Genomic DNA, 25,664 nt, shown 5'->3' with positions numbered 1-25,664 from the left:
GGTCCACACCCGAGACAGCCCATGTGAGACTAGGCTCTAAGGAAAGCTGTCTCGGGTGTGGACCAAACAACTTTAAGGACAGTGCATACATTATCATAGTTTTGTCTTTTGTTTGCATTATGACTGCAGGTATTGTGGTCTATGCAAACATGACTCCTTGTAAAAAGGTGTCAGTTTTGTTGCCAGATAGAAGGGTAAAAAACCAATTATCATATTTTTACTGGCAAATGAGGTTAGCAAGGGTTGTCACGTGAACACAACGCGCCAATTCGTTACTAGTTCAGCACACAGGTGTGTGTTGGGAGAGTGAACCCACAATTGTAGATTTTGTTTGGGGGGTCACTCTGCAACACACCGAATTTGGCACGTTTTGCTCACGTGATAAACCCTCGCTAGATTGGCTGTGCCAGGCGGTGGCCGCTTTAACGACGACAGTTTATATTCACGCGATTTAACCCCCAAAAAATAATATCCCTCTCCTGTGGATCGGGTAGCGTTGTCAGTAATAAAGCGATGATGTATTTTGCGAAACGACGTGAAAAAAAAAGGTGGTGGGGGTGGGGGGGGGGGCAATGTGCGCCGCTAGGCGTCACGTGGAATCAGATTTGGAAAATGAGAAAGATTTTCACCGCAGCTCACTCGGTTGAAATTAAAAAGCGCACAGCAGCGTCGCCACCTTCCGCCGGTGAAACGTGCAACAGCTTCCTTCGATTTTATAGTTTTAGTTTTTATAGTTTGAGACATGTTGATGATTATGAGATGGTGGTGCTGGAGACATTGGTGGTGATTGATGATGATGACGAAATGATGAGGCGGTTGGTGTTTGTGAGATGTTGATGATGAGACGGTGTTGCTTCGTGGATGGCACCTTACAAATAAAAGTAGATTATTATTATTTAGCGTTAATTAAATTACAACGTGCATTGCAACATTATCTCACCCTCTTCGTGTAACAACTGGAGACTTTTGTCCGCTCTGTGAAACACCTTCCTTCGTTTTTCACTTCGTTTTCGACATGTTGATGATTATGATATTGTGGTGCTGGAGACGTTGATAACGATGATGAAACGATGAGGCGGTGGTGTTGGTGAGATGTTGATGTTTCGATTTAAAGCTTTCGTGACTGCAGGGATTCATCTTCTTGGTTCTTTCGGTAAAGTCACGTAGAAGGGAAGTAATAAAATAATAAAAATAAAACATAATAAAACAATTCTGAAACGTCGTGAGAATTGTTTTATTATGTTTTATTTGTATTATTTTATTACTTCCCTTCTACGTGACTTTACCGAAAGAACCAAGAAGAGATGTTGATGATGAGACGGTGATGCTTGAGTGTTGATGCCGTGTGTGTATGTACGTTGAACTTCTTTCACACCGTGCGTAGCCAACCGCGCTCATCGTAGGTGCGAAATATTCGTGATAGCCTCATGCGATGACTAAATGTGCTCATTTATTACTTGTTATAATTGGTTGGTGAGAGAGGAGTTGGGTGGTGGTTCAAATGTGTTGTTCCTGTGCTGCCACGAAGTACAATCGGTAATTAATTTCGGACCGGGTCTGTTTTGGGGTCAGCGATTCGGGGAAAATTACTTCCATACCCGGCAAACCACATCCAGTTTGCCTCTCGTCGATATGCCGCCGGCTTTGACTGGTCCCCTCCGACTTTGTGTACATACACTCATACTGGTAGGAACCTCCAGGTTACACCAGCCCACAGGGGATTATTGTGTCCGTCAGGCAGGGAGGGGCTGGGTGGGGAGGGGTTGGGTGGATAGGGTGGGGAGGGGCTGGGTTGGGAGGGTGGGGAGGGGCTGGGTGGGGAGGGACTGGGTGGGGAGGGTGGGGAGGGGCTGGGTGGGGAGGGTGGGGAGGGGCTGGGTGGGGAGGGTGGGGAGGGGCTGGGTGGGGAGGGTGGGGAGGGGCTGGGTTGGGAGGGTGGGGAGGGGCTGGGTGGGGAGGGTGGGGAGGGGCTGGGTGGGGAGGAGCTGGGTGGGGAGGGTGGGGAGGGGCTGGGTGGGGAGGAGCTGGGTGGGGAGGGTGGGGAGGAGCTGGGTGGGGAGGGTGGGGAGGGGCTGGGTGGGGAGGGTGGGGAGGGACTGGGTGGGGAGGGGCTGGGTGGGGAGAGGCTGGGTGGGGAGGGTGGGGAGGGGCTGGGTGGGGGGTGAGTGGGGTGGGGCTGGGTGGGGAGGGGCTGGTCACCCCGTGGTGCCCTTATAAAACTCAACGTTTAACCTACTCACGCCGGCTTGTGCCCGTCCTCACAATCGGGCATATTTGCGGAATACACCACGCCGCCGTTGACCCTGCAGGCCATTGACCGAGCAACCCAACGTTCCTACCAGCTCCCTCCGCAGGACAATGTGTTTATTTATTGGCCCGAAAACATCTTGATTTATAGGGGACTGCAGAGCTTGGGCAATTGTATGCCACGCTGCTGCCTGCCAGCTTCGTCAGCGGTTCCTGTGCGAGCGTGAGATGCGGTTTGCGTGAACGACCACACTACACACATTCAACGAACGAAAACATTGTTGCACGTATTAATCACTAGCTTGACTTACCTGGCTTCGCCCGAGACTTGGATTCTTGTCTTGGATTAACACACGGCCCTACGCGGAGGGTGGGGGGTGGGGGGTGGGGGATGTGTGACGTCAGCAGGCACACTGCGTGACGCTGCCGCATGCGGTGACATCACAGATGTGACGTCACCGCTCATTTGTCGTGCAAAATATCTCTATTAATGCGCCCCCCCCCCAAATACAAAAGTCTATTTTTATACGTTTTGCATTGTGTACAGTATGGACAGCTAGCCACATGGCAATTTTTAAGTTTGTTGCATGTCGGGAAGTATGCTAAATATTTCTAACAGACACACATATTCACACATTTCCCTTTTATACATATATAGATAATAATTGTATGACGTTTATCGGGGCAATTTCCGCGTCTATTCGGGCCCTGCCATCGGCAATGCTGCTGCCTCTTTTTGCTGTTTAGTGCGGGGAGCGCCGGAGTGTCGCGTTTGGGGCGCTGCGCTACGAACCTGGCGACACGAGTTCCATCGCCGCTCATGGCCACCAACCAGAGGTCGCAAACGGGTTTTGATTCCTTACCCGTACCCGTACCCGGCCGCACCAGGGTCGCAAACGGGTACCCGTACCCGTACCCGGCTGTACCCGTACCCTACCCGTAACCGGCCGGTATGGGTATCAGGTACCCGATTGCGACCTCTGGGATGAAGCCATGTTGCAGGCGCGGGTGGGTTGATTCTAGGAACTTGAATTGTGAGAAGAGACAAGACTTTGGGAAATGAGTGACAAACAGTTACTCACCAGTGACTCACGGCCTACCCGTACCCGTACCCGGCCGCACCAGGGTCGCAAACGGCTACCCGTACCCGGCCGGGTACGGGTAGCCGGGTATCGGGTAGGGTACGGGTATTGGGTACCCGGTTGCGACCTCACCAACACCTGTCACGATTATCTGAACTGGTCCCGGGCCTCCACTAGGTCGACTCGGCCTCAATTGAGTACATAGTACGACGTGTGTAAACATTGCCACCTAGGGAGACGATGATGGCCGGGCGTGGTGCTGGCCACCCACCCCCCTCGTGTGCCGTGCCGGCCTTTACAGGTGCTGCTGCTCGTTAACGGCACTTGCCCCAGCAGTCTGTTGAGGCTATACTGGAGGGATCTTTGTCTTTGTTGAGTGTGAGGCATGCGGAGAGGGAGGGGTGAGCCCGGCTCTCGTTGCCGAGTTAATGGAGAGATAATCTCTCTCCCGGTGGCTCGCCGAAACCAAAAATAAACTCTGCTGCCCTCTCGGGTCTCTGCGTCCACACCGCTTCAGACCAGTCCCCCTCCCAATGTTTTTGCTTATCGGATGCGCGTGTGTGTGTGCGCGTGTGTGCGCGCGTGTGTGTGCGTGTATGTGCGTGTGTGCGCGTGTGTGTGCATGTGTGTGCACGTGTGTGTGTGCGCGTGTGTGCGCGTGTGTGTGTGCGTGTATGTGCGTGTGTGCGCGTGTGTGTGCATGTGTGTGCACGTGTGTGTGTGCGCGTGGTGGAACAGCGGTTAGCGCGCTGCGCTATGAACCCGGAGACCCAATTTCGATTTCCGCTCACGGCCAAAACCAGTGACGATTATCTGAACCGGTCCTGGGCTTCCCCTAGGTCGACTCAGCCTTAAATGAGTACCTGGTGCGGTGTGTAAACATCGCCACTGGCGAGACAAAGGCGGTCGGGCGTGGTGCTGGCCACCCACCCCCTCGTGTGCCGTTCCGGCCTTCATAGGTGCTCGCTAACAGCACTTGCCCCTACAGTCTGTTAAGGCTATACGGGGGATCTTTGTCTTTGTGTGCGCGTGTGTGTGTGCGTGTATGTGCGTGTGTGCGCGTGTGTGTGCATGTGTGTGCACGTGTGTGTGTGCGCGTGGTGGAACAGCGGTTAGTGCGCTGCGCTATGAACCCGGCGACCTAAGTTCGATTCCCGCTCACGGCCAAAACCAGCGACGATTATCTGAACCCCTCCTGGGCCTCCCCGAGGTCGACTCAGCCTCAAATGAGTACCTGGCGCAGTGTGTAAACATCGCCACTTAGGAGACAAGGGCGGTCGGGCGTGGTGCTGGCCACCCACCCCCTCGTGTGCCGTGCTGGCCTCCATAGGTGCTTGCAAACAGCCCCTACATTCTGTTAAGGCTATATGGGGGATCTTTGTGTGCGCGTGTGTGCGCGTGTGTGCGCACACGTGGTGTGCGCGTGTGTGTGTGTGTGGGGAGCGGTAGTGTTCCGCTGCGCTATGAACCCGGAGACCCGAGTTCGATTCCCGCTCACGGCCAACACCGGTGATGATTATCTGAAGCAGGTTCTGGGCCTCCGCTAGATCGACTCAGCCTCAAAATGGTGTTGGCCACCCACCCCTTAGTGTGCTGTGCCGGCCTTCATAGGTGCTCACTAACAGCACTTGCCCCTACATGATGTTCAGGCTATACAGGGGGTCTTTGTCTTTGTGCGTGTGTGCGCGCATTTGTATCTTAGCTGCCAGCCATCAGCTCGCGTTGCAAAACACACGTGCTGCAGTTTTCGCACCGATTGGATCAAGCTTAATAATACGAATCATTTCGATGTATAAGACACCCTCAAACAATGGATCTCAGAACTCCGGGCGTCAAGTAAAAGGGGGACGGGGGACGGGATAAGTGAGTCGCAACCGAGGAGAGAGAGAGACTCAAGTGAGACGGAGAGAGAACTCGAGAGAGAAAGAGATAGGAGAGGCCTTGTTAAACAGGTGGTAGGATTCATCTTCTTGGTTCTTTCGGTAAAGTCACGTAGAATGGAAATAATAAAATAAAACATAATAAAATAATTCTCACGACGTTTCGGCCACAACGCAAGCAGCCGTCCTCAGGTGAAGAAATTTAGGTGGTAGGATCTTCAGCCGACCAGCGAGCTCCCCCTCTCCTCCAAGGGCAGGGAACTCCAGAGCCTGGCTGCTGTGCAGATAACAAAGATAAAACATCCACCGTGTAGCCTGTAACAGACTGTTGGGGCAAGTGCTGTTAGTGAGCAGCACCTATGAAGGCCGGCACGGCACACGAGGGGGTGGGTGGCCAACACCGCGCCCGGCCGCCTTTGTCTCCCCGCTGGCGATGTTTACACACCGCGCCAGGTGCTCACTTGAGGCTGAGTCGACCTAGGGGAGGGCCCAGGACCGGTTCAGATAATCGTCACCGGCGTTGGCCGTGAGCGGGAATCGAACTCGCGTCGCCGGGTTTGTGCAGACAGCAGCCCGGCGGCCACAGTGAGTGGGACGGGAACGATCACCCCCCGACGCGACTCACCGCGAATTTGCGCGCAAATTTCTAAAGACACCACGAATTTTGCTTGTTCGGTATCGCACGCAGCAGCAGCAGCAGCAACAACATCGCCTCCTGTGAAACTCCTGCGGAGATCGTCGCTTTCAGAACGATCGCGCCAATAACAATGCACTCAATTATTATTAGGATGACGGTACATCATGGAAACAACTATTCGAAAATTTTTACACTGCAAATGACTCCACTGGGATTTTATATATTTACGCAGCAGCAGCAGCAGCAGCAGCAGAGGCAGCCATCACCCCCCCACCCCCGCAACCTGCGAAAACTCCGCAGAATGCGTCCGTGCGAAACACAGCGGCGCATTCCTTCGTGGCGGCCTTGCGCTATATAAGCACGATAGCGGCAGTACGGCGCGTACTCGCGATTTGACGTTGACCTGGAGTTCGTTTTTTTTTGTAACTTGGCGAGTGGCGGCCGCAGCAGCAGCAGCAGCCGCAGCAGCAGCAGCAGCGCGTTTTGCCTGCAAGCGGCGCGGGTCTCTCCTCGGGAGGGGGCCGTGTCACGTGGCCTAGCCCCTCGTCGCAGATGTACACGGTTCAAATCCAGCGCCCGCCCCGGTTAATGCTGCGGCGGCCCGCGCATCAACGACGGCAAGAGGCAACGCCACGCGCCGCCTGCTTTGCTCGCGGTGGATGTTAACGACCCCCGTGACGTCGTTTCGCAAGAGCAGGCCGTCGCGTGCCGGAGTTGCGGGGCAAATTTGGCGAAATTCGAAAAAAACGCGCCGCAAGTTATACGTGCGTTGCTGAAATCAACGCCCCCCCCCCACTCCGCCCCTTATTGGCAGACCGATACCTCACGCCACTCTTGCAAATGAGACTCTGTCCTAGTCTCTTGAGTTTCTCTCTTCGAGTTCTCGCCTGGTGAATCAAAACGCTGCAGTGGTGAGATGTTAACTACCTCGCCTGGTGTGCAGGAGGTCGTGGGTGCGATCCCGACCCTGACGCCTGCTGCTGTACATTTGGAGTTTGCGTGTCTCTCTCTCATCATCATCATCATCATGGTGGCTAGGAGATGTTAACTACCTCGCCTGGTGTGCAGAAGGCCATGGGTTCGATCCCGACCCTGATTGCGTTATTTATAAATGTGTCGTAACCCTCCACCACCCGACACGGCCAATCAGCAAAAAATGTGTCACGTTTTTCCATTCTTGCCCGATGAAGCTGATTGTAATTACCAGCGAAACGTCGTACTCACATTTTAAAATGCTGTTGATTCTCTCTTCAGCACACCGGTGGGCTAAAGAAGTGAATCATTTTGTCCTTTGAAAAACATGACACTTTTTTTACTGTTTGGCCGTGTCGGGTGGTGGAGGGTTACGACACATTTATAAATAACGCGATCTAACACCCAAAAACCTATATTATGATAAATAGTTTCGTTTTAGTATTGGTATCTGTGGGTTGCTGTTGGTCTCTGTGGGTCTTTGTGAGTGTGGGTCTCTATGAGTCTCTGCGAGTCTTTAGAATCATGCATTTCGAGCATCAAAATTTCTTATAAATGTCCCCTTTATGATACCAGCTACTTTGCCGGTAGCTTCTGAAAAAGAGCTGCTTCGTAGCTCAGTGGGGCCTTGACCCTTGACCTGTTCAAATAAAAACACAAACTAAAACTCTCGCCGTTGCTGCCACAATCCCGATCCTGTCCCCCAGGAGGCCGTGCCCGGTGCGCTCCACGCCGTGATCGTCTTCGTGGAACGGGAGCCCGGATTCCGCGTGGAGGAAGCCCTCAACGTGCACGTTAGTAACCTCTCTCCCCGCTCTCACCCCGTAGCGCTAGGGTCGCCGGCGGCCAGCGCACCGCTATACACCCCGTGCCTGGCAGAGAATCGGAGTGTTTATTTGTAGTGGAAGAATCTGATGAGCTATAATGCTCTTTTTAAATCCTTTATATTAAGTTCGCTTGCTTGCGCTCTTACGACCGTGCAAATCTTTCGGTCGCTTTTTAACCCACTTCCCGTGATCCAATCGAGCTGACATTTTGCACACAGACTCGTTGTGCGTGACAATGAATGTTCGTGAAATTTTTTTTCTCCAAAATTTTACGCTTTTTAGGACAAAAATATTATATTTAATTACCAATTGCTTAATGGTGGCAGGCAATCATCTGACCCATAGGTGGCAGCCATCTCAAGCCAGAGGACGAGAGGACTCTAGCCGCCACGCATATAAAGGATTTATAGTGAAAAACTTTGTTTTTATGGGTTATACTTGTTCCATTGATGTCCAGTAGACAGAGAGGTTTGTTTCCCTACCTGGCTGCCTTTGTGTGAAGTTCTCTCCGAATGTTTTTTCTCCGGGTTTTCTGGTTCCCTCCCATAGCTAAAACTAAAAACCCATACAACATACGAGTATAATGGGATTAACAAAATAATCCCATTATACTCGTGCCGCGCAGAGAATCAGAATCAGAATATCTATTTGTACAGGAGGAATCCATAAGGCTCTTATCATGGGACCTTATTTGCCAGCATCAAAGTATGAAAAAGAAGAATGGGTACTCTTTGGTTCTTTCGGTAAAGTCACGTAGGTAGAAAAATAAAATAAAAAATATAATATCACGACGTTTTTTCTCTTTTATTTTATTTTATTTTTCTACCTACGTGACTTTACCGAAAGAACCAAAGAGTATGGATTCCTGCAGTCACGAAAGCCTCAAATCAATAACAAAAAAAGGGTTTACCCTTTCTGGAAATAAAACAGGTGCTTTTTGATATGTTCGAACACCAAAGAAAAACCTTTCGCAAGGAACCAAGTACTGCATTGACCACACATACTTGTGGTGAACACGCAAACAAAGATGCTCTGATAATTATAAAGCATCGTCTTTGAAACTGATGAAATAGCTGCTCATCCCGTGCTATAAATGCTCTGATACCCGCATCGTCTTTGTGCTGTTCGCCATTTGGCGTTCGAGGCCATAAAGAAGGCCCCAGAGACAGGCTAGGGTGCACCTAGCCTGGCACACGCGCCGGTTGTGTGACGCCCCCGCCACTAGTTGGCGAACGGCCGTATGATTGCTGTCTTGTTCCTGTCCGTGGCGGGCGATGCTTGCAGTACGAGGTGGTGACTTCGTTGCGGTCGCTGCACAAGCACGTGGAGTGCGGACAGCTTCCCCGCGAGCTCGCGGGATCCTTCCCGTACAGCCACTCGGACTGGCTGCGCTTTCGCAGGGTGAGGGCTGCTCAACTCTCGCTCTCTCTCTCTCACCGCACAGGTCTATGTGTCTTCTCTCTCCCCGTACTTCTCTCTCTTCTCTGTCAGCTCTCTCCCCGTGCGGCAGAGGTCGCAAATGGGTTTTGGAGAGTAAAACCACAACATTTACAGTGGGTTTACTCTCCAACACACCGGTGTGCTGAAAAAGCATTTCTCGAGAAATGTGTTTGTCATTCTAGACGATGATTTAAAAGTGCGTAGCTCCAGCGGCTTCCTAATATCGTAAGGCAGAGCGTTCCAGACGGCCGCAGAAGCGCATCTGAAGCGGTGACCGTCTTTGTAAACATGACCTGCAAAATACTCGACAGCGATGACACTCAGCAGAAGCAGCGGCAGCAACATTGCATCTTCCTGAATAAGAGTCTTGAGATTTGGATGAACGAGCGGAGCAACAACAACAAAAACCACGATCGTGAATGAAGGATGCATTAACCCCGTGTTTGGGGGGGGTGCGGTGGGCCGGGTGACGTGTTTCCTCGCAGAGGCTGGAGCCGTTTGTGCGCGAATGTGAAGAGGCGACGCGGTTCCTGCACAGCTCCGTGGAGGCGCTCCGCTCCGCTCCAGCGCCACAGTCCGAGGAGGTTTGCGCGCCCGACGCCCGCTCGCTCGCTCACCCCACTTGCTCGCCCCACTCGCTCGCCCCACTCGCTCGCTCACCCCACTCGCTCGCCCCACTCGCCCGCTCGCCCCACTCGCTCGCTCGCCCCACTCGCTCGTTCGCTCGCTCGCTCGCTCACCCCACTCGCTCGTCCCACTCGCTCGCCCCACTCGCTCACCTCACTCGCTCACCCCACTGGCTCACCCCACACGCTCACCCCACTCGCTCGCTCACCCCACTCGCTCGCCCCACTCGCTCGCTCGCCCCACTCGCTCGCCCCACTCGCTCGCTCACCCCACTTGCTCGCCCCACTCGCTCGCCGTGAATATTTTATCGGTTCGTATTTTCGTGATTCGGTAACGAACTCCAACGGGGAAAAAGTTCCGGCGTAAAAAAGAAATCGGCCGCGCGAGCCGCGGTGTCACCCCCCCCCCATCGTCCCCCCCCCACCACCCCACCGCCACCCCCACCACCACCACCCACCACCTCTCGCCGGGTCTCCCCCACTCTCCTCCCGACATGCGGCGCAGGAGGCGGCGGCCGAGCGGGAGAGGCAGGGCCGCATGATGCGCGCGGCGCTGCAGGACGCGCGCCTCGTGGGCCTGCAGCTGGAGGGTGGCGCCACGCTGGCGCGTCTACGCAAGGAGAGCGCCGGCGCCACCGCCTCGTCCGACTGCAGGTGGGGAGGGGAGGCTCTGCCTGGCGCTCCGCTGTGTGTTGTGTGTTACCTGTGCAATGGGTTCCGGAGACACTTGTAGAGGTAACTTCTTTATTACAATCCAACAACACTCCAACAGTCCTGATACTCTGTTACAGCCTAGGTACACAGCCTAGGTACACAGCCTAGGTACACAGCCTAGATACACTACTCTGGCTACGCTCTGGAACTCGCCCTCACAAGGACGTAGAGCCGGGAGTTCTAGAGTCCCACCACTGACCCTCACAGCGTCCTAGGGTCCTCAGATGGCTGGTCTTGGGTCTTGGGTCACGACTGGCCCTGATCGTCCAGGGAGCTCCCCTTTTATGCCCAGTCCCCAACGAGGGGTGGGGCTGTGTGCGCCCCCAGATATCCCACAGAGCACACACAGCCCCCCCGTTGGTGGCGCCAAGGGGCTTAAGCGTCTGGGAACCCAGCGCCCGGTGCCAAGGGGCCCAAGCGCCTGGGCCGCTCAGGGTCCCAGAGCCCCCAGCAGCCCCTCCCTTCTTATGTCACTACACTTGCACTCACTGTGTTACCTGCTGCCCGTTGTGTTAGAACCAGGGACTGGGTCTGCCTGCACCCACAGTGTTAGAACCAGGGACTGGGTCTGCCTGCACCCACAGTGTTAGAACCAAGAACTGGGACTATCTTCACTCACTAAATCTCGCGACGCTTGGGGGGCGACGATTGGTGAGTGGATTCCAACCGAGTCAATTGCGGTGCAATTTTTCAAACGTGCCAACAATGTTGCCCGTGACACCGGTAAGCACAACTGCCTCACTCCTCTTGCGAACGATGCCAGGGGGATCTTTAACGTCCGTCGTGAAGCCGATCGCACGTGGTGTTTCCGCCGTTAACGGCACTCAACCCACCGCAGCATTAACCAGGGTGGCCTGCCGGATTCGAATCGTGAACCTCTGCAGCAGGTGGCAAACAGGGGCGCCACGGTGGCCAGGAGATGTTGACTACCTCGCCTGGTGTACAGGGGATCGTGGGTTCGATCCTGACCCTGACGCCTGCTGCTGTATATTTGGAGTTTGCGTGTCTCTCTCTCTCTCATCATCATCACGGTGGCTAGGAGATGTTAACTACCTCGCCTGGTGTACAGGGGATCGTGGGTTCGATCCTGACCCTGACGCCTGCTGCTGTATATTTTTAGTTTGCGTGTCTCTCTCTCTCATCATCATCATCACGATGGCTAGGAGAAGTTAAATACCTCGCCTGGTATATAGGAGGTCGTGGGTTCGATCCCGACCCTGACGCCTGCTGCTGTATATTTGGAGTTTGCGTGTCTCTCTCTCTCTCATCATCATCACGGTGGCTATGAGATGTTAACTACCTCGCCTGGTGTACAGGGGATCGTGGGTTCGATCCTGACCCTGACGCCTGCTGCTGTATATTTTTAGTTTGCGTGTCTCTCTCTCTCATCATCATCACGGTGGCTAGGAGATGTTGACTACCTCGCCTGGTGTACAGGAGGTCGTGGGTTCGATCCTGACCCTGATGCCTGCTGCTGTATATTTGGAGTTTGCGTGTCTCTCTCTCTCTCATCATCATCACGATGGCTAGGAGAAGTTAACTACCTCGCCTGGTATACAGGAGGTCGTGGGTTCGATCCCGACCCTGACGCCTGCTGCTGTATATTTGGAGTTTGCGTGTCTCTCTCTCTCATCATCATCACGGTGGCTAGGAGATGTTGACTACCTCGCCTGGTGTACAGGAGGTCGTGGGTTCGATCCTGACCCTGACGCCTGCTGCTGTATATTTGGAGTTTGCGTGTCTCTCTCTCTCATCATCATCACGGTGGCTAGGAGATGTTGACTACCTCGCCTGGTGTACAGGGGATCGTGGGTTCGATCCAGGCCCTGATGCCTGCTGCTGTATATTTGGAGTTTGCGTGTCTCTCTCTCTCTCATCATCATCACGATGGCTAGGAGAAGTTAACTACCTCGCCTGGTGTACAGGGGATCGTGGGTTCGATCCTGACCCTGACGCCTGCTGCTGTATATTTGGAGTTTGCGTGTCTCTCTCTCATCATCATCACGGTGGCTATGAGATGTTAACTACCTCGCCTGGTGTACAGGGGATCGTGGGTTCGATCCTGACCCTGACGCCTGCTGCTGTATATTTGGAGTTTGCGTGTCTCTCTCTCATCATCATCACGGTGGCTATGAGATGTTAACTACCTCGCCTGGTGTACAGGGGATCGTGGGTTCGATCCTGACCCTGACGCCTGCTGCTGTATATTTGGAGTTTGCGTGTCTCTCTCTCTCATCATCATCACGGTGGCTATGAGATGTTAACTACCTCGCCTGGTGTACAGGGGATCGTGGGTTCGATCCTGACCCTGACGCCTGCTGCTGTATATTTGGAGTTTGCGTGTCTCTCTCTCATCATCATCACGGTGGCTATGAGATGTTAACTACCTCGCCTGATGTACAGGGGATTGTGGGTTCGATCCAGGCCCTGATGCCTGCTGCTGTATATTTGGAGTTTGCGTGTCTCTCTCTCTCTCATCATCATCACGATGGCTAGGAGATGTTAACTACCTCGCCTGGTATACAGGAGGTCGTGGGTTCGATCCCGACCCTGATGCCTGCTGCTGTATATTTGGAGTTTGCGTGTCTCTCTCTCTCATCATCATCACGGTGGCTAGGAGATGTTGACTACCTCGCCTGGTGTACAGGAGGTCGTGGGTTCGATCCCGACCCTGACGCCTGCTGCTGTATATTTGGAGTTTGCGTGTCTCTCTCTCTCATCATCATCACGGTGGCTAGGAGATGTTAACTACCTCGCCTGGTATACAGGAGGTCGTGGGTTCGATCCTGACCCTGACGCCTGCTGCTGTATATTTGGAGTTTGCGTGTCTCTCTCTCTCATCATCATCACGGTGGCTAGGAGATGTTGACTACCTCGCCTGGTGTACAGGGGATCGTGGGTTCGATCCAGGCCCTGATGCCTGCTGCTGTATATTTGGAGTTTGCGTGTCTCTCTCTCTCATCATCATCACGGTGGCTAGGAGATGTTGACTACCTCGCCTGGTGTACAGGAGGTCGTGGGTTCGATCCTGACCCTGACGCCTGCTGCTGTATATTTGGAGTTTGCGTGTCTCTCTCTCTCTCATCATCATCACGATGGCTAGGAGATGTTAACTACCTCGCCTGGTATACAGGAGGTCGTGGGTTCGATCCCGACCCTGATGCCTGCTGCTGTATATTTGGAGTTTGCGTGTCTCTCTCTCTCATCATCATCACGGTGGCTAGGAGATGTTAACTACCTCGCCTGGTGTACAGGAGGTCGTGGGTTCGATCCCGACCCTGACGCCTGCTGCTGTATATTTGGAGTTTGCGTGTCTCTCTCTCTCATCATCATCACGGTGGCTATGAGATGTTAACTACCTCGCCTGGTGTACAGGGGATCGTGGGTTCGATCCTGACCCTGACGCCTGCTGCTGTATATTTGGAGTTTGCGTGTCTCTCTCTCTCTCATCATCATCACGATGGCTAGGAGAATGTTAACTACCTCGCCTGGTATATAAGAGGTCGTGGGTTCGATCCCGACCCTGACGCCTGCTGCTGTATATTTGGAGTTTGCGTGTCTCTCTCTCATCATCATCACGGTGGCTATGAGATGTTAACTACCTCGCCTGGTGTACAGGGGGTCGTGGGTTCGATCCAGGCCCTGATGCCTGCTGCTGTATATTTGGAGTTTGCGTGTCTCTCTCTCTCATCATCATCACGATGGCTAGGAGAAGTTAACTACCTCGCCTGGTATATAGGAGGTCGTGGGTTCGATCCCGACCCTGACGCCTGCTGCTGTATATTTGGAGTTTGCGTGTCTCTCTCTCATCATCATCACGGTGGCTAGGAGATGTTGACTACCTCGCCTGGTGTACAGGAGGTCGTGGGTTCGATCCCGACCCTGACGCCTGCTGCTGTATATTTGGAGTTTGCGTGTCTCTCTCTCTCTCATCATCATCACGGTGGCTAGGAGATGTTAACTACCTCGCCTGGTATACAGGAGGTCGTGGGTTCGATCCCGACCCTGACGCCTGCTGCTGTATATTTGGAGTTTGCGTGTCTCTCTCTCTCATCATCATCACGGTGGCTAGGAGATGTTGACTACCTCGCCTGGTGTACAGGAGGTCGTGGGTTCGATCCCGACCCTGACGCCTGCTGCTGTATATTTGGAGTTTGCGTGTCTCTCTCTCTCTCATCATCATCACGGTGGCTAGGAGATGTTAACTACCTCGCCTGGTATACAGGAGGTCGTGGGTTCGATCCCGACCCTGACGCCTGCTGCTGTATATTTGGAGTTTGCGTGTCTCTCTCTCTCATCATCATCACGGTGGCTAGGAGATGTTAACTACCTCGCCTGGTATACAGGAGGTCGTGGGTTCGATCCAGACCCTGACGCCTGCTGCTGTATATTTGCAGGGGTCAGGGCCTCCCTCTCTCTCTCCCAGTGGTGGTCACGTGGATTTTTGTCCAGTTCCTCTGATTTTGTTCCATCCACGTGTTTTGAAATAACGTGCGTTCAGAGTATTCGCGTGCTGTCATAAATTTCCACGCGACGTTGATACGCCACCTTTGTGGAGCCGTCATTCGTCGCTAGTCACAGATCTCCTTCTGAAAACCAATGTTGTTTTAAACGCGCGTTTGCTGTGCAATGGTGACTTCGCAATCCAGCGGCCACCGGTTCTATCTCCATGCCCTCCGTCCGCCCTGGAGTATAAACGCGAGTGCCACGCTGAGTCTGTTGGTCGGCAAGTCGCTCATGGTGGGGTGAAGAGTAGGCCAAAGTTCCCTCTAGAAAGAGCACTGCAGAGCTGCCTCTGGTGAAGGAGGCCCTTCCGGCAGCAGTGGCGTTAGAGCGAGCAGTTGCAAGGGCTGCGCTTTTAGCTTCTACTGTGCAACTACTCTGGCTGGATGAATATTAAACTGTAGCGTTTTAACAAATTTGCACCCAAATTTTTTTTTCGATTTAAAGCTTTCGTGACTGCAGGGATTCATCTTCTTGGTTCTTTCGATAAAGTCACGTATATTGTTTTATTTTTTATTATTTTATTACTTCCCTTCTACGTGACTTTACCGAAAAAACCAAGAAGATAAATTTGCACCCCTTTGTTAATCCGCTGCTGGATGCAGACGTATCCTTACCACCTCGGGTCATTAGGGGTAGTTTGACCGTTACCTCACCATGCCGGTCGGTGTGTGTTGGTGTACGTCTCACTCGCCACTGATGTTAGCCGGGACTCGGAATCCAACTTGCACCGCAAAGTTCGGGGTCGAGAGCAGCGAGCGACCCACGTCGATGCCACGACGGCGAGCGACGCGACAGGCGTGGGGTGAGGTTGGGCACGTGTGGTGGAGCACCCCAGCGTGGTGGAGTAGGGTGTGGTGGAGTAGGGCGTGGTGGAGTAGGGTGTGGTGGAGCACACCAGCGTGGTGGAGTAGGGTGTGGTGGAGTAGGGCGTGGTGGAGTAGGGTGTGGTGGAGCACACCAGCGTGGTGGAGTAGGGTGTGGTGGAGTAGGGCGTGGTGGAGTAGGGTGTGGTGGAGCACACCAGCGTGTTGAAGTAGGGCGTGGTGGAGTAGGGCGTGGTGGAGTAGGGTGTGGTGGAGCACACCAGCGTGGTGGAGTAGGGTGTGGTGGAGTAGGGTGTGGTGGAGAACCACCAGTGTGGTGGCAGGGTGTGGTGGAGTACACCAGTGTGTGGTGGAGCACACTAGCGTGGTGGAGTAGGGCGTGGTGGAGTAGGGCGTGGTGGAGTAGGGCGTGGTGGAGTAGGGTGTGGTGGAGTAGGGTGTGGTGGAGCACTCCAGCGTGGTGGAGTAGGGTGTGGTGGAGTAGGGTGTGGTGGAGTAGGGTGTGGTGGAGTACACCAGCGTGGTGGAGTAGGGTGTGGTGGAGCCCTCCAGCGTGGTGGAGTAGGGCGTGGTGGAGTAGGGCGTGGTGGAGTAGGGCGTGGTGGAGCAGGGCGTGGTGGAGTAGGGTGTGGTGGAGTAGGGTGTGGTGGAGTACACCAGCGTGGTGGAGTACACTAGCGTGGTGGAGTAGGGCGTGGTGGAGTATGGTGTGGTGGAGCACACCAGCGTGGTGGAGTAGGGTGTGGTGGGGCACACCAATGTGGTGGCAGGGAGTGGTGGAGTAGGGCGTGGTGGAGTAGGGTGTGGTGGAATAGGTTGTGGTGAAGTACACCAGCGTGGTGGAGTAGGGTGTGGTGGAGTAGGGTGTGGTGGAGTAGGGTGTGGTGGAGCACTCCAGTCTGGGTGGAGAACCACCAGTGTGATGGCAGGGTGTGGTGGAGCACAACATTGTGGGTGGTAGCGTGTAGCGGGAAGGGTGCGGCGGGTGAAGGGCGCACCAACGCCACTTGGCAGGGAAGCGGGCGATGATTTGCACAGCTGTGCGAGTGCGGGGCCGACGCCGCACACAGCACGGCCTGTTCTCACGCGAGGGCAGCACGGGGCCTGCGAGCCGCCCTCCTCCTCCTCCTCCGCTGCCTCCCCGAGTGCAACCAACGCCCACGCCGCTCTGCGAGAGCCACTTCCAGCTCCACATTCCGCTCGCAGCAGCAGCGGCAGCAGAAGCAGCAGAAGCAGCGGCAGCAGCAGCAGCGGCAGCAGCAGCAGCAGAAGCAGCAGCAGAAGCAGCAGCAGCAGAAGCAGCGGCAGCAGCAGCAGCAGCAGAAGCAGCAGGAGAAGCAGAAGCAGAAGCAGCAGCAGAAGCAGAAGCAGCAGCAGAAGCAGCAGCAGCAGAAGCAGCGGCAGCAACAGCAGCAGCAGCAGCAGAAGCAGCAGCAGAAGCAGCAGCAGCAGAAGCAGCGGCAGCAACAGCAGCAGAAGCAGCAGCAGCAGAAGCAGCAGCAGCAGCAACAGCAGCAGCAGAAGCAGCAGAAGCAGCGGCAGCAGCAGCAGAAGCAGCAGCAGCAGCAGCGGCAGCAGCAGCAGAAGCAGCAGCAGCAGAAGCAGCGGCAGCAGCAACAGCAGCAGCAGCAGCAGAAGCAGCAACAGCAGCAGCAGCAGAAGCAGCAGCAGCAGAAGCAGCGGCAGCAGCAGAAGCAGCAGCAGCAGAATCAGAAGCAGCAGCAGCAGAGGCAGCAGCAGCAGAAGCAGCAGCAGCAGCAGAAGCAGCAGCAGCAGAAGCAGCAGCAGCAGCAGAAGCAGCAGCAGCAGAAGCAGCAGCAGCGGCAGCGGCAGCAGCGCTAGCAGCGCACGTGCGCGTGTTTACGCAGGGCTCCCGGCTCGCATACTTGCACGTACGCGGGACGAACGTACACACGCATTAAAGCTTTCGTGACTTGCAGGGATTCATCTTCTTGGTTCTTTCGGTAAAGTCACGTAGAATGGAAATAATAAGCACTTGCCCCAACAGTCTGTAAAGGCTACCCGGGGGACCTTTGCCCTTGTGTAGAATGGAGCGTAGTTGGGCGCTAACCTCTCGTGCAACGGGTGTCTTCTGGGTTCTTTTCCTCGGTTCCCTGCCGCGGATTGATTTAGTCGCCCTCCAACAACAACGGAGGGCGGAGGAGCGACGCTCACAACAACGAGCGGAGCGCCGGGTGGCTAAAGCGCAGCAAGTTGCCACAGTAGGGGGCACAGGTGGTGCATCAGCCACTTGTCTCAGTCAGTCGACCCGTGCCATCTGGGTTTGCCCCGTGACCTCCTGCCAGCGGGCGTTCGACACTTCACGTGGCCTCAAGGTGCACATGGCCTGGCACAAGCGTCGTGGTGACGTCACCGCCACTTAGTGGCGAATGGCGGTTGTTGTTGTTGTTCACTCTATGTATGTATGTGTGAGTCCATTTGTGTGTGTAACTCTTATGTGTGTGTGTGTGAGTCCATTTGTGTGTGTAACTCTATGTGTGTGTGTGTGTAAGTCGATGTCTGTGTTTAAGTCCATGTGTGTGTCCGCCTTTTTCGCCCGGGCAACGCCGGGTACTTACCGCTAGTCAATAAATAAAAGCTAGCTGTGGTATTGGGCAACAAAAAAACCCATCGCAAAAGCCGAAAGATGACCCCTGCAATTGGGATCACACGCAGCAGCATCAGTAGCAGCATCAGAACCCCCCCCCCCCCCCCCCCCCCCCCCCCGTTGACAACGTCTTGGCAGGACCCTCCTGTAAACGAGTCTTCAGACTCGGTGAGCCTTTCCTGGTTCAGCAAGTGTAGGAATAATAATAATAAATAAATGTGTGCACATGCCGCACTGTGGGTTCACATGCCTGCACGCATACAGATGAATGTGCGTGTGTGTGTAACATTAATGTACGCCGTGTCCAGTTGCAAAAAATTAACCCGTAAAAACAAAGTTTTTCACTATAAATGCTTTATATGCGTGGCATCGGTTTTATTTTATTATTCATTTCTGTTTTTCTTGAGTAAGAGTTTCATTTTTTATCACATTGATCTTTGAAACGGGCGGCTAGAGTCCTCTCGTCCTCTGGCTTGAGGTGGCTGCCACTTATGGGTCAGATGATTGCCTGCCACCATTAAGCAATATAAATTTTTTTTTCCTAAAATGTAGAAAATGTTGGAAAAAAATTTTCACGAAAATAAATTGTCACGCACAACGAGTCTGTGTGCAAAATGTCAGCTCGATTGGATCACGGGAAGTGGGTTAAAAAACGACCGAAAGAGTTGCACGGTCGTAAGCGCGCAAGCAAGCACGCAAACAAGTGAACTTAATATAAAGGATTTACAAAGATCCCCCGTGTAGCCTGTAGCAGACTGTTGGGGCAAGTGCCGTTAGCGAGCACACAACCTATGAAGGTCGGGACGGGACACGAGGCGGATATGTGGCGGTCACCACACCCAGCTGCCTTTGTCTCCTCGATGCCGCTGTTTACAAACCCGCACCAGCTACTAATTTTAAGTCTGAGTCAACCTAGGGGAGGCCCAGGACTGGTTCATGGTATTCCTCACTGGTGTAGGCCGTGAGCGGGGATCGAACTCGGGTTCGTAGCGCGGCTCGCTGAACGCTACACTCACATTATCACAGTTAGCCACGTGTAGGGCGAAAATAAGTTCAACATCCATAAATACACTCCCGCTCCTCATAACGTATACAAAGACAAAGATCCCCCGTATAGCCTCAACAGACTGTAGGGGCAAGTGCTGTTAGCGAGCACCTATGAAGGCTGGAACGGCACACTAGGGGGTGGGTGGCCAGCACCACGCCCGGCCGCCTTTGTCTCCCCAGTGGCGATGTTTACACACCGCACCAGGTACTCATTTAAGGCTGAGTCGACCTAGGGGAGGCTCAGGACCGGTTCAGATAATCGCCACCGGTGTTAGCCGTGAGCGGGAATCGAACCCGGGTCGCCAGGTTCATAGCGCAGCGCGCTAACCGCTACACCACCGCTCCCCATACACACACTTGCACACACACATGCGCACGCACGTGTATAAAGTACGCCCTGTTTTCCGAGCCAAGTGAGAGTCCTCTGAGACGGCTCGCAAGCTCTCTGCCTTCTTCAAGGGAGTCCCGGGCTGGAAAACAATCGGCAAAGAGCGGAGACGGAAACAAGAGTGGGGCCCTTGTCAAAAAGAAAAGGCACCAATTGACATTTAAAGAAATATTTAACCTCTTCTTTCGGTGAGTCTCAAGACTTTTTTTCCAGGGTGCGTGGGATATTTCTTCTTCCTCTTATTTTTATTATCATTCAGGAGTCGCTGATCCGAGTCTCAAGACTTTTTTTTCGGGAGGGTCCTGCCAAATGTTTAGCGACGTCGCTGCTGTGCGTGATCTCCTGGGTGAGTCGTCTGCAGGTTAATTTTTCAGCGTTGGCATGTCTCTTTGGCCATGAACCAGTGAACATTTTTCGCGCTGTGGGAGGAAAGATGAGAACCCCGGAGGGAACCCCACGCAGAGCTAGGGGGAGAGAATACAAACACCACACACTCTCAACTCGCACGCACTGGCTCAACACACACTCACGCACACTCTGAAGAACGTGCCAAAGACAAAGATCCCCCGTGTAGCCTGTAACAGACTGTTGGAGCAAGTGCTGTTATCGAGTGGCACCTATGAAGGCCGGCACGGCACACCACGCCCGGCCGCCTTTGTCTCCCCATTGGTGATGTTTTACACACCGCACCAGGTACTCATTTAAGGCTGTGTCAGCCTAGGGGAGGCCCAGGACCGGTTCAGAATATCGTCACTGGTGTTGGCCGTGAGTTGGAATCGAACTCGGGTCGCCGGATTCCTAGTGCAGCTCGCTAACCGCTACACCACCGCTCCCCACTCGGAGAACATACCTAAGTGGCGGTGACGTCACCACGGCTTTGTGCCAGGCCAGGTGCACTCCGAGGCCGCGTGAAGTGTCGAAGGCTCGCTGACAGGAAGTCACGTGACAGAGCCAGCAGGTGCCACGTGTTGACTGACCGAGGCGAGTTGACAGATGCACCAGCTGTGCCCCCTGCTGTGCCAACTTGCTGCGCTTGAGCCGCCCGGCACTCCAGGGACGGTCGCTGGACTCGCGCGGCGAGCCTCTGCGACAGGCGGCAAAACGCACCACCACTGGGCTACCACCACTGGGCTACCACCACTGGGCTACCACCACTGGGCCACCACCACTGGGCTACCACCACTGGGCCACCACCATTGGGCTACCACCATTGGGCTACCACCACTGGGCCACCACCATTGGGCTACCACCACTGGGCCACCACCACTGGAACACCACCACGACAGTGGCGATGACGGCGGTGATGGCGGCGGCGATGGCGGCAAGCAGCGCGCTCGCACGTTTGCGAACGGACGAGCACGTTCGCGGCGGTGGATGCTAAGTCGACCGCCCCGCGTTCTGCCCCCCCTCCCCAGAGACGCGGTGGAGAGAGCGACGCGGCTGTATGGGCAGGCGGAGGAGCAGGTGCACAACCTCGTGATGCTGTCCAACGCCTGCGCGCACCGCCTCGACCGCCTGCTGGCGTACTGGCCCTTGCAGAAGAGGGCCACGCAGGTAAGGCCCGCTTGTGCGTGTGGATCTGTAGATCTCTGTGCGAGTCTATGGGTGTCTATGCGAGTGTATGGCTCTAAATGTGAATCTATAGATCTGTGTGTGTTTATGGGTGTCTATGGGAGTCTATGGTTCTGTAGATGAATCTGTAGATCGCTGTGCAAGTCTATGGGTGTCTATGCGAGTGTATGGTTCTGTATGTGGATCCATAGAGATGTGTGTGAGTCTATGGGTGTCTATGTGAGTGTATGGTTCTGTACATGAATCTGTAGATCTTTGTGTGAGTCTATGGGGGTCTATGCGAGTGTATGGCTCTGTACATGAATCTGTAGATCTCTGTGTGAGTCTATGGCTCTCTATGCGAGTGTATGGCTCTGTACATGAATCGGTAGCTCTGTGTGTGAGTCTATGCGAGTGTATGGTTCTGTACATTAATCTGTAGATCACTGTGTGCGTCTATGGGTGTCTATGGGAGTCTATGGTTCTGTATGTGGATCCATAGAGATGTGCGTATGTCTATGGGTGTCTATGCGAGTGTATGGTTCTGTACATGAATCTGTAGATCTCTGCGAGTCTATGGGTGTCTATGCGAGTGTATGGCTCTGTACATGAATCTGTAGATCTCTGTGTGAGTCTATGGGTGTCTATGGGAGTCTATGGTTCTGTATGTGGATCCATAGAGATGTGTGTGAGTCTATGGGTGTCTATGCGAGTGTATGGTTCTGTACATGAATCTGTAGATCTCTGTGTGAGTCTGTGGGTGTCTATGGGAGTCTATGGTTCTGTACATGAATCTGTAGATCTCCGTATGAGTCTATGGGTGTCTATGCGAGTGTATGGCTCTGGACATGAATCTGTAGATCTCTGTGTAAGTCTATGGGTGTCTATGCGAGTGTGTGGCTCTGTACATGAATCTGTAGATCTCTGTGTGAGTCTATGGGTGTCTATGCGAGTCTATGGCTCTGTATGTGAATCTCTAGATCCGTGTAATGTGAGTCTATGGTTCTGTATGTGAGTCTATTGATCTCCGTATGAGTCTATGGGTCTCTATGTGAGTGGTTCTGTATGTGAGTCTATTGATCTCCGTATGAGTCTATGGGTCTCTATGTGAGTGTATGGCTCTGTATGTGAATCTCTAGATCCGTGTGATGTGAGTCTATGGTTCTGTATGTGAGTCTATTGATCTCCGTATGAGTCTATGGGTCTCTATGCGAGTGGTTCTGTATGTGAGTCTATTGATCTCCGTATGAGTCTATGGGTCTCTATGTGAGTGTATGGCTCTGTATGTGAATCTCTAGATCCGTGTGATGTGAGTCTATGGTTCTGTATGTGAGTCTATTGATCTCCGTATGAGTCTATGGGTCTCTATGCGAGTGGTTCTGTATGTGGGTCTATTGATCTCCATATGAGTCTATGGGTCTCTATGTGAGTCTATGGTTCTGTATGTGAGTCTATTGATCTCCGTATGAGTCTATGGGTCTCTATGTGAGTCATTGGTTCTGAATGAGGCGGCCATCGCGTGCCAGCGTCGTGGTTCAAATTTAAAAAAATTGCACCGTTGGGGTTTGGCGTGGCAATCATCGCCCCCTACTGCGAAAGATTTGGCGGGACCCTCCTGGAAAAAGAGTGGTGAAGACTTGGCAGAGGTCGCAACCGGATACCCGATACCCGTACCCTACCCGATGCCCAGCTACCCGTACCTGGCCGGGTACGGGTAGCCGTTTGCGACCCTGGTGCGGCCGGGTACGGATACGGGTAGGCCGTGAGTCACTGGTGAGTAACCGTTTGTTACTCATTTCGGGTAGGGTACGGGTAGGGAACAGGTACCCATTTGTGACCCTGGTGCGGTCGGGTACGGGTACGGGTAAGGAATCAAAGTTTCACCTGAAGACAGAAGCTTGTGTTGCCTCCGAAACGTCGTGATTTTATTGTTGTTATTTTTTATTCATTTTAATTTCATTTTTTACCTACGTGACTTTACCGAAAGAACTAAGAGTAAGGAATCAAAACCCGTTTGCGACCTCTGGTGGCCGGATAGTTGGGCTGATTGAGGAGCACGGTGGAGCGCTGGGGGGGAGCGATGTGGTTCGGCGCACGTGCAATCACCGCAGATTAAAGTTCACGCTCGTTAAAAAATATCTTCTTGGTTCTTTCGGTAAAGTCACGTAGAATGGAAATAATAAAATAATAAAAATAAAACATAATAAAATAATTTTCACGACGTTTCGGCCGCAACGCAAGCAGCCGTCCTCAGGTGGAGAACAGGTCCTTTTGTCAAGGCGCTCTTCCCCCCTCCATCCCAGCTTAAATAGACGCTCCAAGCCTGGGGTGTGTCATTCAGACTCTGTCTTCTCGACAGACCTGTTCTCCACCTGAGGACGGCTTGCTTGCGTTGTGGCCGAAACGTCGTGAGAATTATTTTATCATGTTTTATTTTTGTTATTTTATTATTTCCCTTCTACGTGACTTTACCGAAAGAACCAAGAAGATGAATCCCTGCAGTCACGAAAGCTTTAAATCGTAAAAAAATCATCAAGTCGCCGAAGCAAACGTCGCTCGCCGCCCCCGTGACTCTGCGTGGTGTTCAGGTGCAAAGCTGGCTGGAGCAAGAGGGAGAGCTCGGACTGCGGTGTACGGACGCTCTTCCGGACTCTCTGGCTTGCCTGCGCACCGCTCACCAGGAGTTCCAGAGCTTCTACGCCAGAGCCAAGGTGATCCAGAAACAAACCCCCACATCGTCACATCGTTGTCGTTGAGCCGCCGTGGCGAGATGTTAACTGCCTCGCCCGGTATGCAGGAGGTCGTGGGTTCAGTCCCAACCCCTGATGATGCCTGTTGTATGTTTGGAGTTTGCGTGTTCTGCAGGTCCTCCGGTTTTACCCTCAACATTTAGAATCAACGTGTGCGTTTAGGGTATTTGGCTGCTGTACATTTTCACACGTGATGAGCCGCTTTGTTGAGCTCTCATTTGTGACAGGCATGTCGCTCCTGACAAAGAGCTACACGGAGCTCAGTGGATGACATTGATGACGACGACGATGACGATGGTGACGACGATGACGACGATGACAACGTTGACGACGATAATGACGTTGACGACGATAACGATGACAATGACGACAATGTTGACGACGTTGACGATGCTGACGACGACGTTGACGATTAATTGACGACGTTGACGACGTTGACGACGACGTTGACGACGATGACGACGACGTTGATGTTGACGACATTGATCACGACGATGTCGATCTCTGACAACGTTGATGACGTTGACAATGACGACGTTGACGACGACGATGACGTTGATGTTGATGACGATGTCAACGATGACGATGTCGATGACAACGTTGATGACGCCGCCGACGACGACGACGACGACAACGACCGTGCTGATGACGATGTTGGCGACGTGCAGGAGCGCTGCGACGACGCCGCCGACGTCCTGCGGGAGCTGGAGCCGTTTAGCGACGCGGAGCCCGGCCTGGAGCAGTGCGCCAGGACCGCGCGGGAGCTGCGGTCGCTCGCCGACGACTTCCGCCGGCGTCTGGAGAGCCGGCGGGCCCACGTCCAGCAGGCCGTGCGGCTCTACACCTTCCTGGACAGGGTGAGCGAGGCCCAGGAGGGGATGGATACGAGCGCACATCTCGGGTGGCAAGACCACGTGGTGCTGCTCATGTCCTGAGTAGCGTGGTGAAATCAGGCCTTGCTTGCCCTGTCGTTAACCACCCTCCTACCCCTCTCCCGTGAGCTCCCCGCCAGTGTAGCGTGAGGATGAGTTGCTTCTATGAAGACTCTTCTTGGTTCTTTTGGTAAAGTCACGTAGAAGGGAAGTAATAAAATAATAAAAATAAAACGTAATAAAAAAAATTCTCCTGCTTGCGTTGTGGCCAAAACGTTCGTGAGAATTGTTTTGTTATGTTTTATTTTTATTATTTTATTATTTCCCTTCTACGTGACTTTACCGAAAGAACCAAGAAGATGAACGCCTGCTGTCACGAAAGCTTTAAATCGAAATTTAGTGTGTGTGTGTGTTTGTCTGGGGAGCGGTATGCATCTACCAGTCTGGTTCATCTGCGAGACTTCGACAATTCACGCAGCCTCAAAGTGCACCTGGCCTGGCACAGGAGCGCCGAGGGTGACGTCACCGCAACTTAGTGGTGAACGGTGGTTGTTGTTGTTGTTGGAGCGGTGGCACAGTGGTTGACACAGTGGTGGTGAGTACATCCAGCTACTTTCGTTGGTGCCCAGTAGGGTAGTCGTGTCTGTGGGGGGGGGGGACCATAACAGAGATTCACAGCACGAAGCAAAGTGA

The 25,664-nt window shown here is 53.6% G+C and overlaps 1 protein-coding gene across 1 annotated transcript in view; it reads left to right on the top strand.

Annotated features, from left to right (window-relative positions):
• The window catches only part of LOC133357853 (uncharacterized), an 84,483-nt gene that overhangs the window by 30,107 nt on the left and 28,712 nt on the right, over positions 1 to 25,664 (top strand). The window contains exons 6-12 of the mRNA XM_061575997.1: positions 7,526 to 7,612; positions 8,930 to 9,046; positions 9,571 to 9,669; positions 10,217 to 10,365; positions 21,214 to 21,352; positions 23,938 to 24,060; positions 24,768 to 24,956. Of these exons, the coding sequence (XP_061431981.1) occupies positions 7,526 to 7,612; positions 8,930 to 9,046; positions 9,571 to 9,669; positions 10,217 to 10,365; positions 21,214 to 21,352; positions 23,938 to 24,060; positions 24,768 to 24,956 (903 nt within the window). The remainder of the gene's footprint in view (positions 1 to 7,525; positions 7,613 to 8,929; positions 9,047 to 9,570; positions 9,670 to 10,216; positions 10,366 to 21,213; positions 21,353 to 23,937; positions 24,061 to 24,767; positions 24,957 to 25,664) is intronic.

This window comes from Lethenteron reissneri, chromosome 60, assembly GCF_015708825.2.
Source record: "Lethenteron reissneri isolate LAM-NWPU_2019-01 chromosome 60, ASM1570882v1, whole genome shotgun sequence".
Lineage (NCBI taxonomy): Eukaryota > Metazoa > Chordata > Hyperoartia > Petromyzontiformes > Petromyzontidae > Lethenteron > Lethenteron reissneri.
Note: the sequence above shows the minus strand (reverse complement) of the source record. Positions and strands in the feature narration are given on the sequence as shown.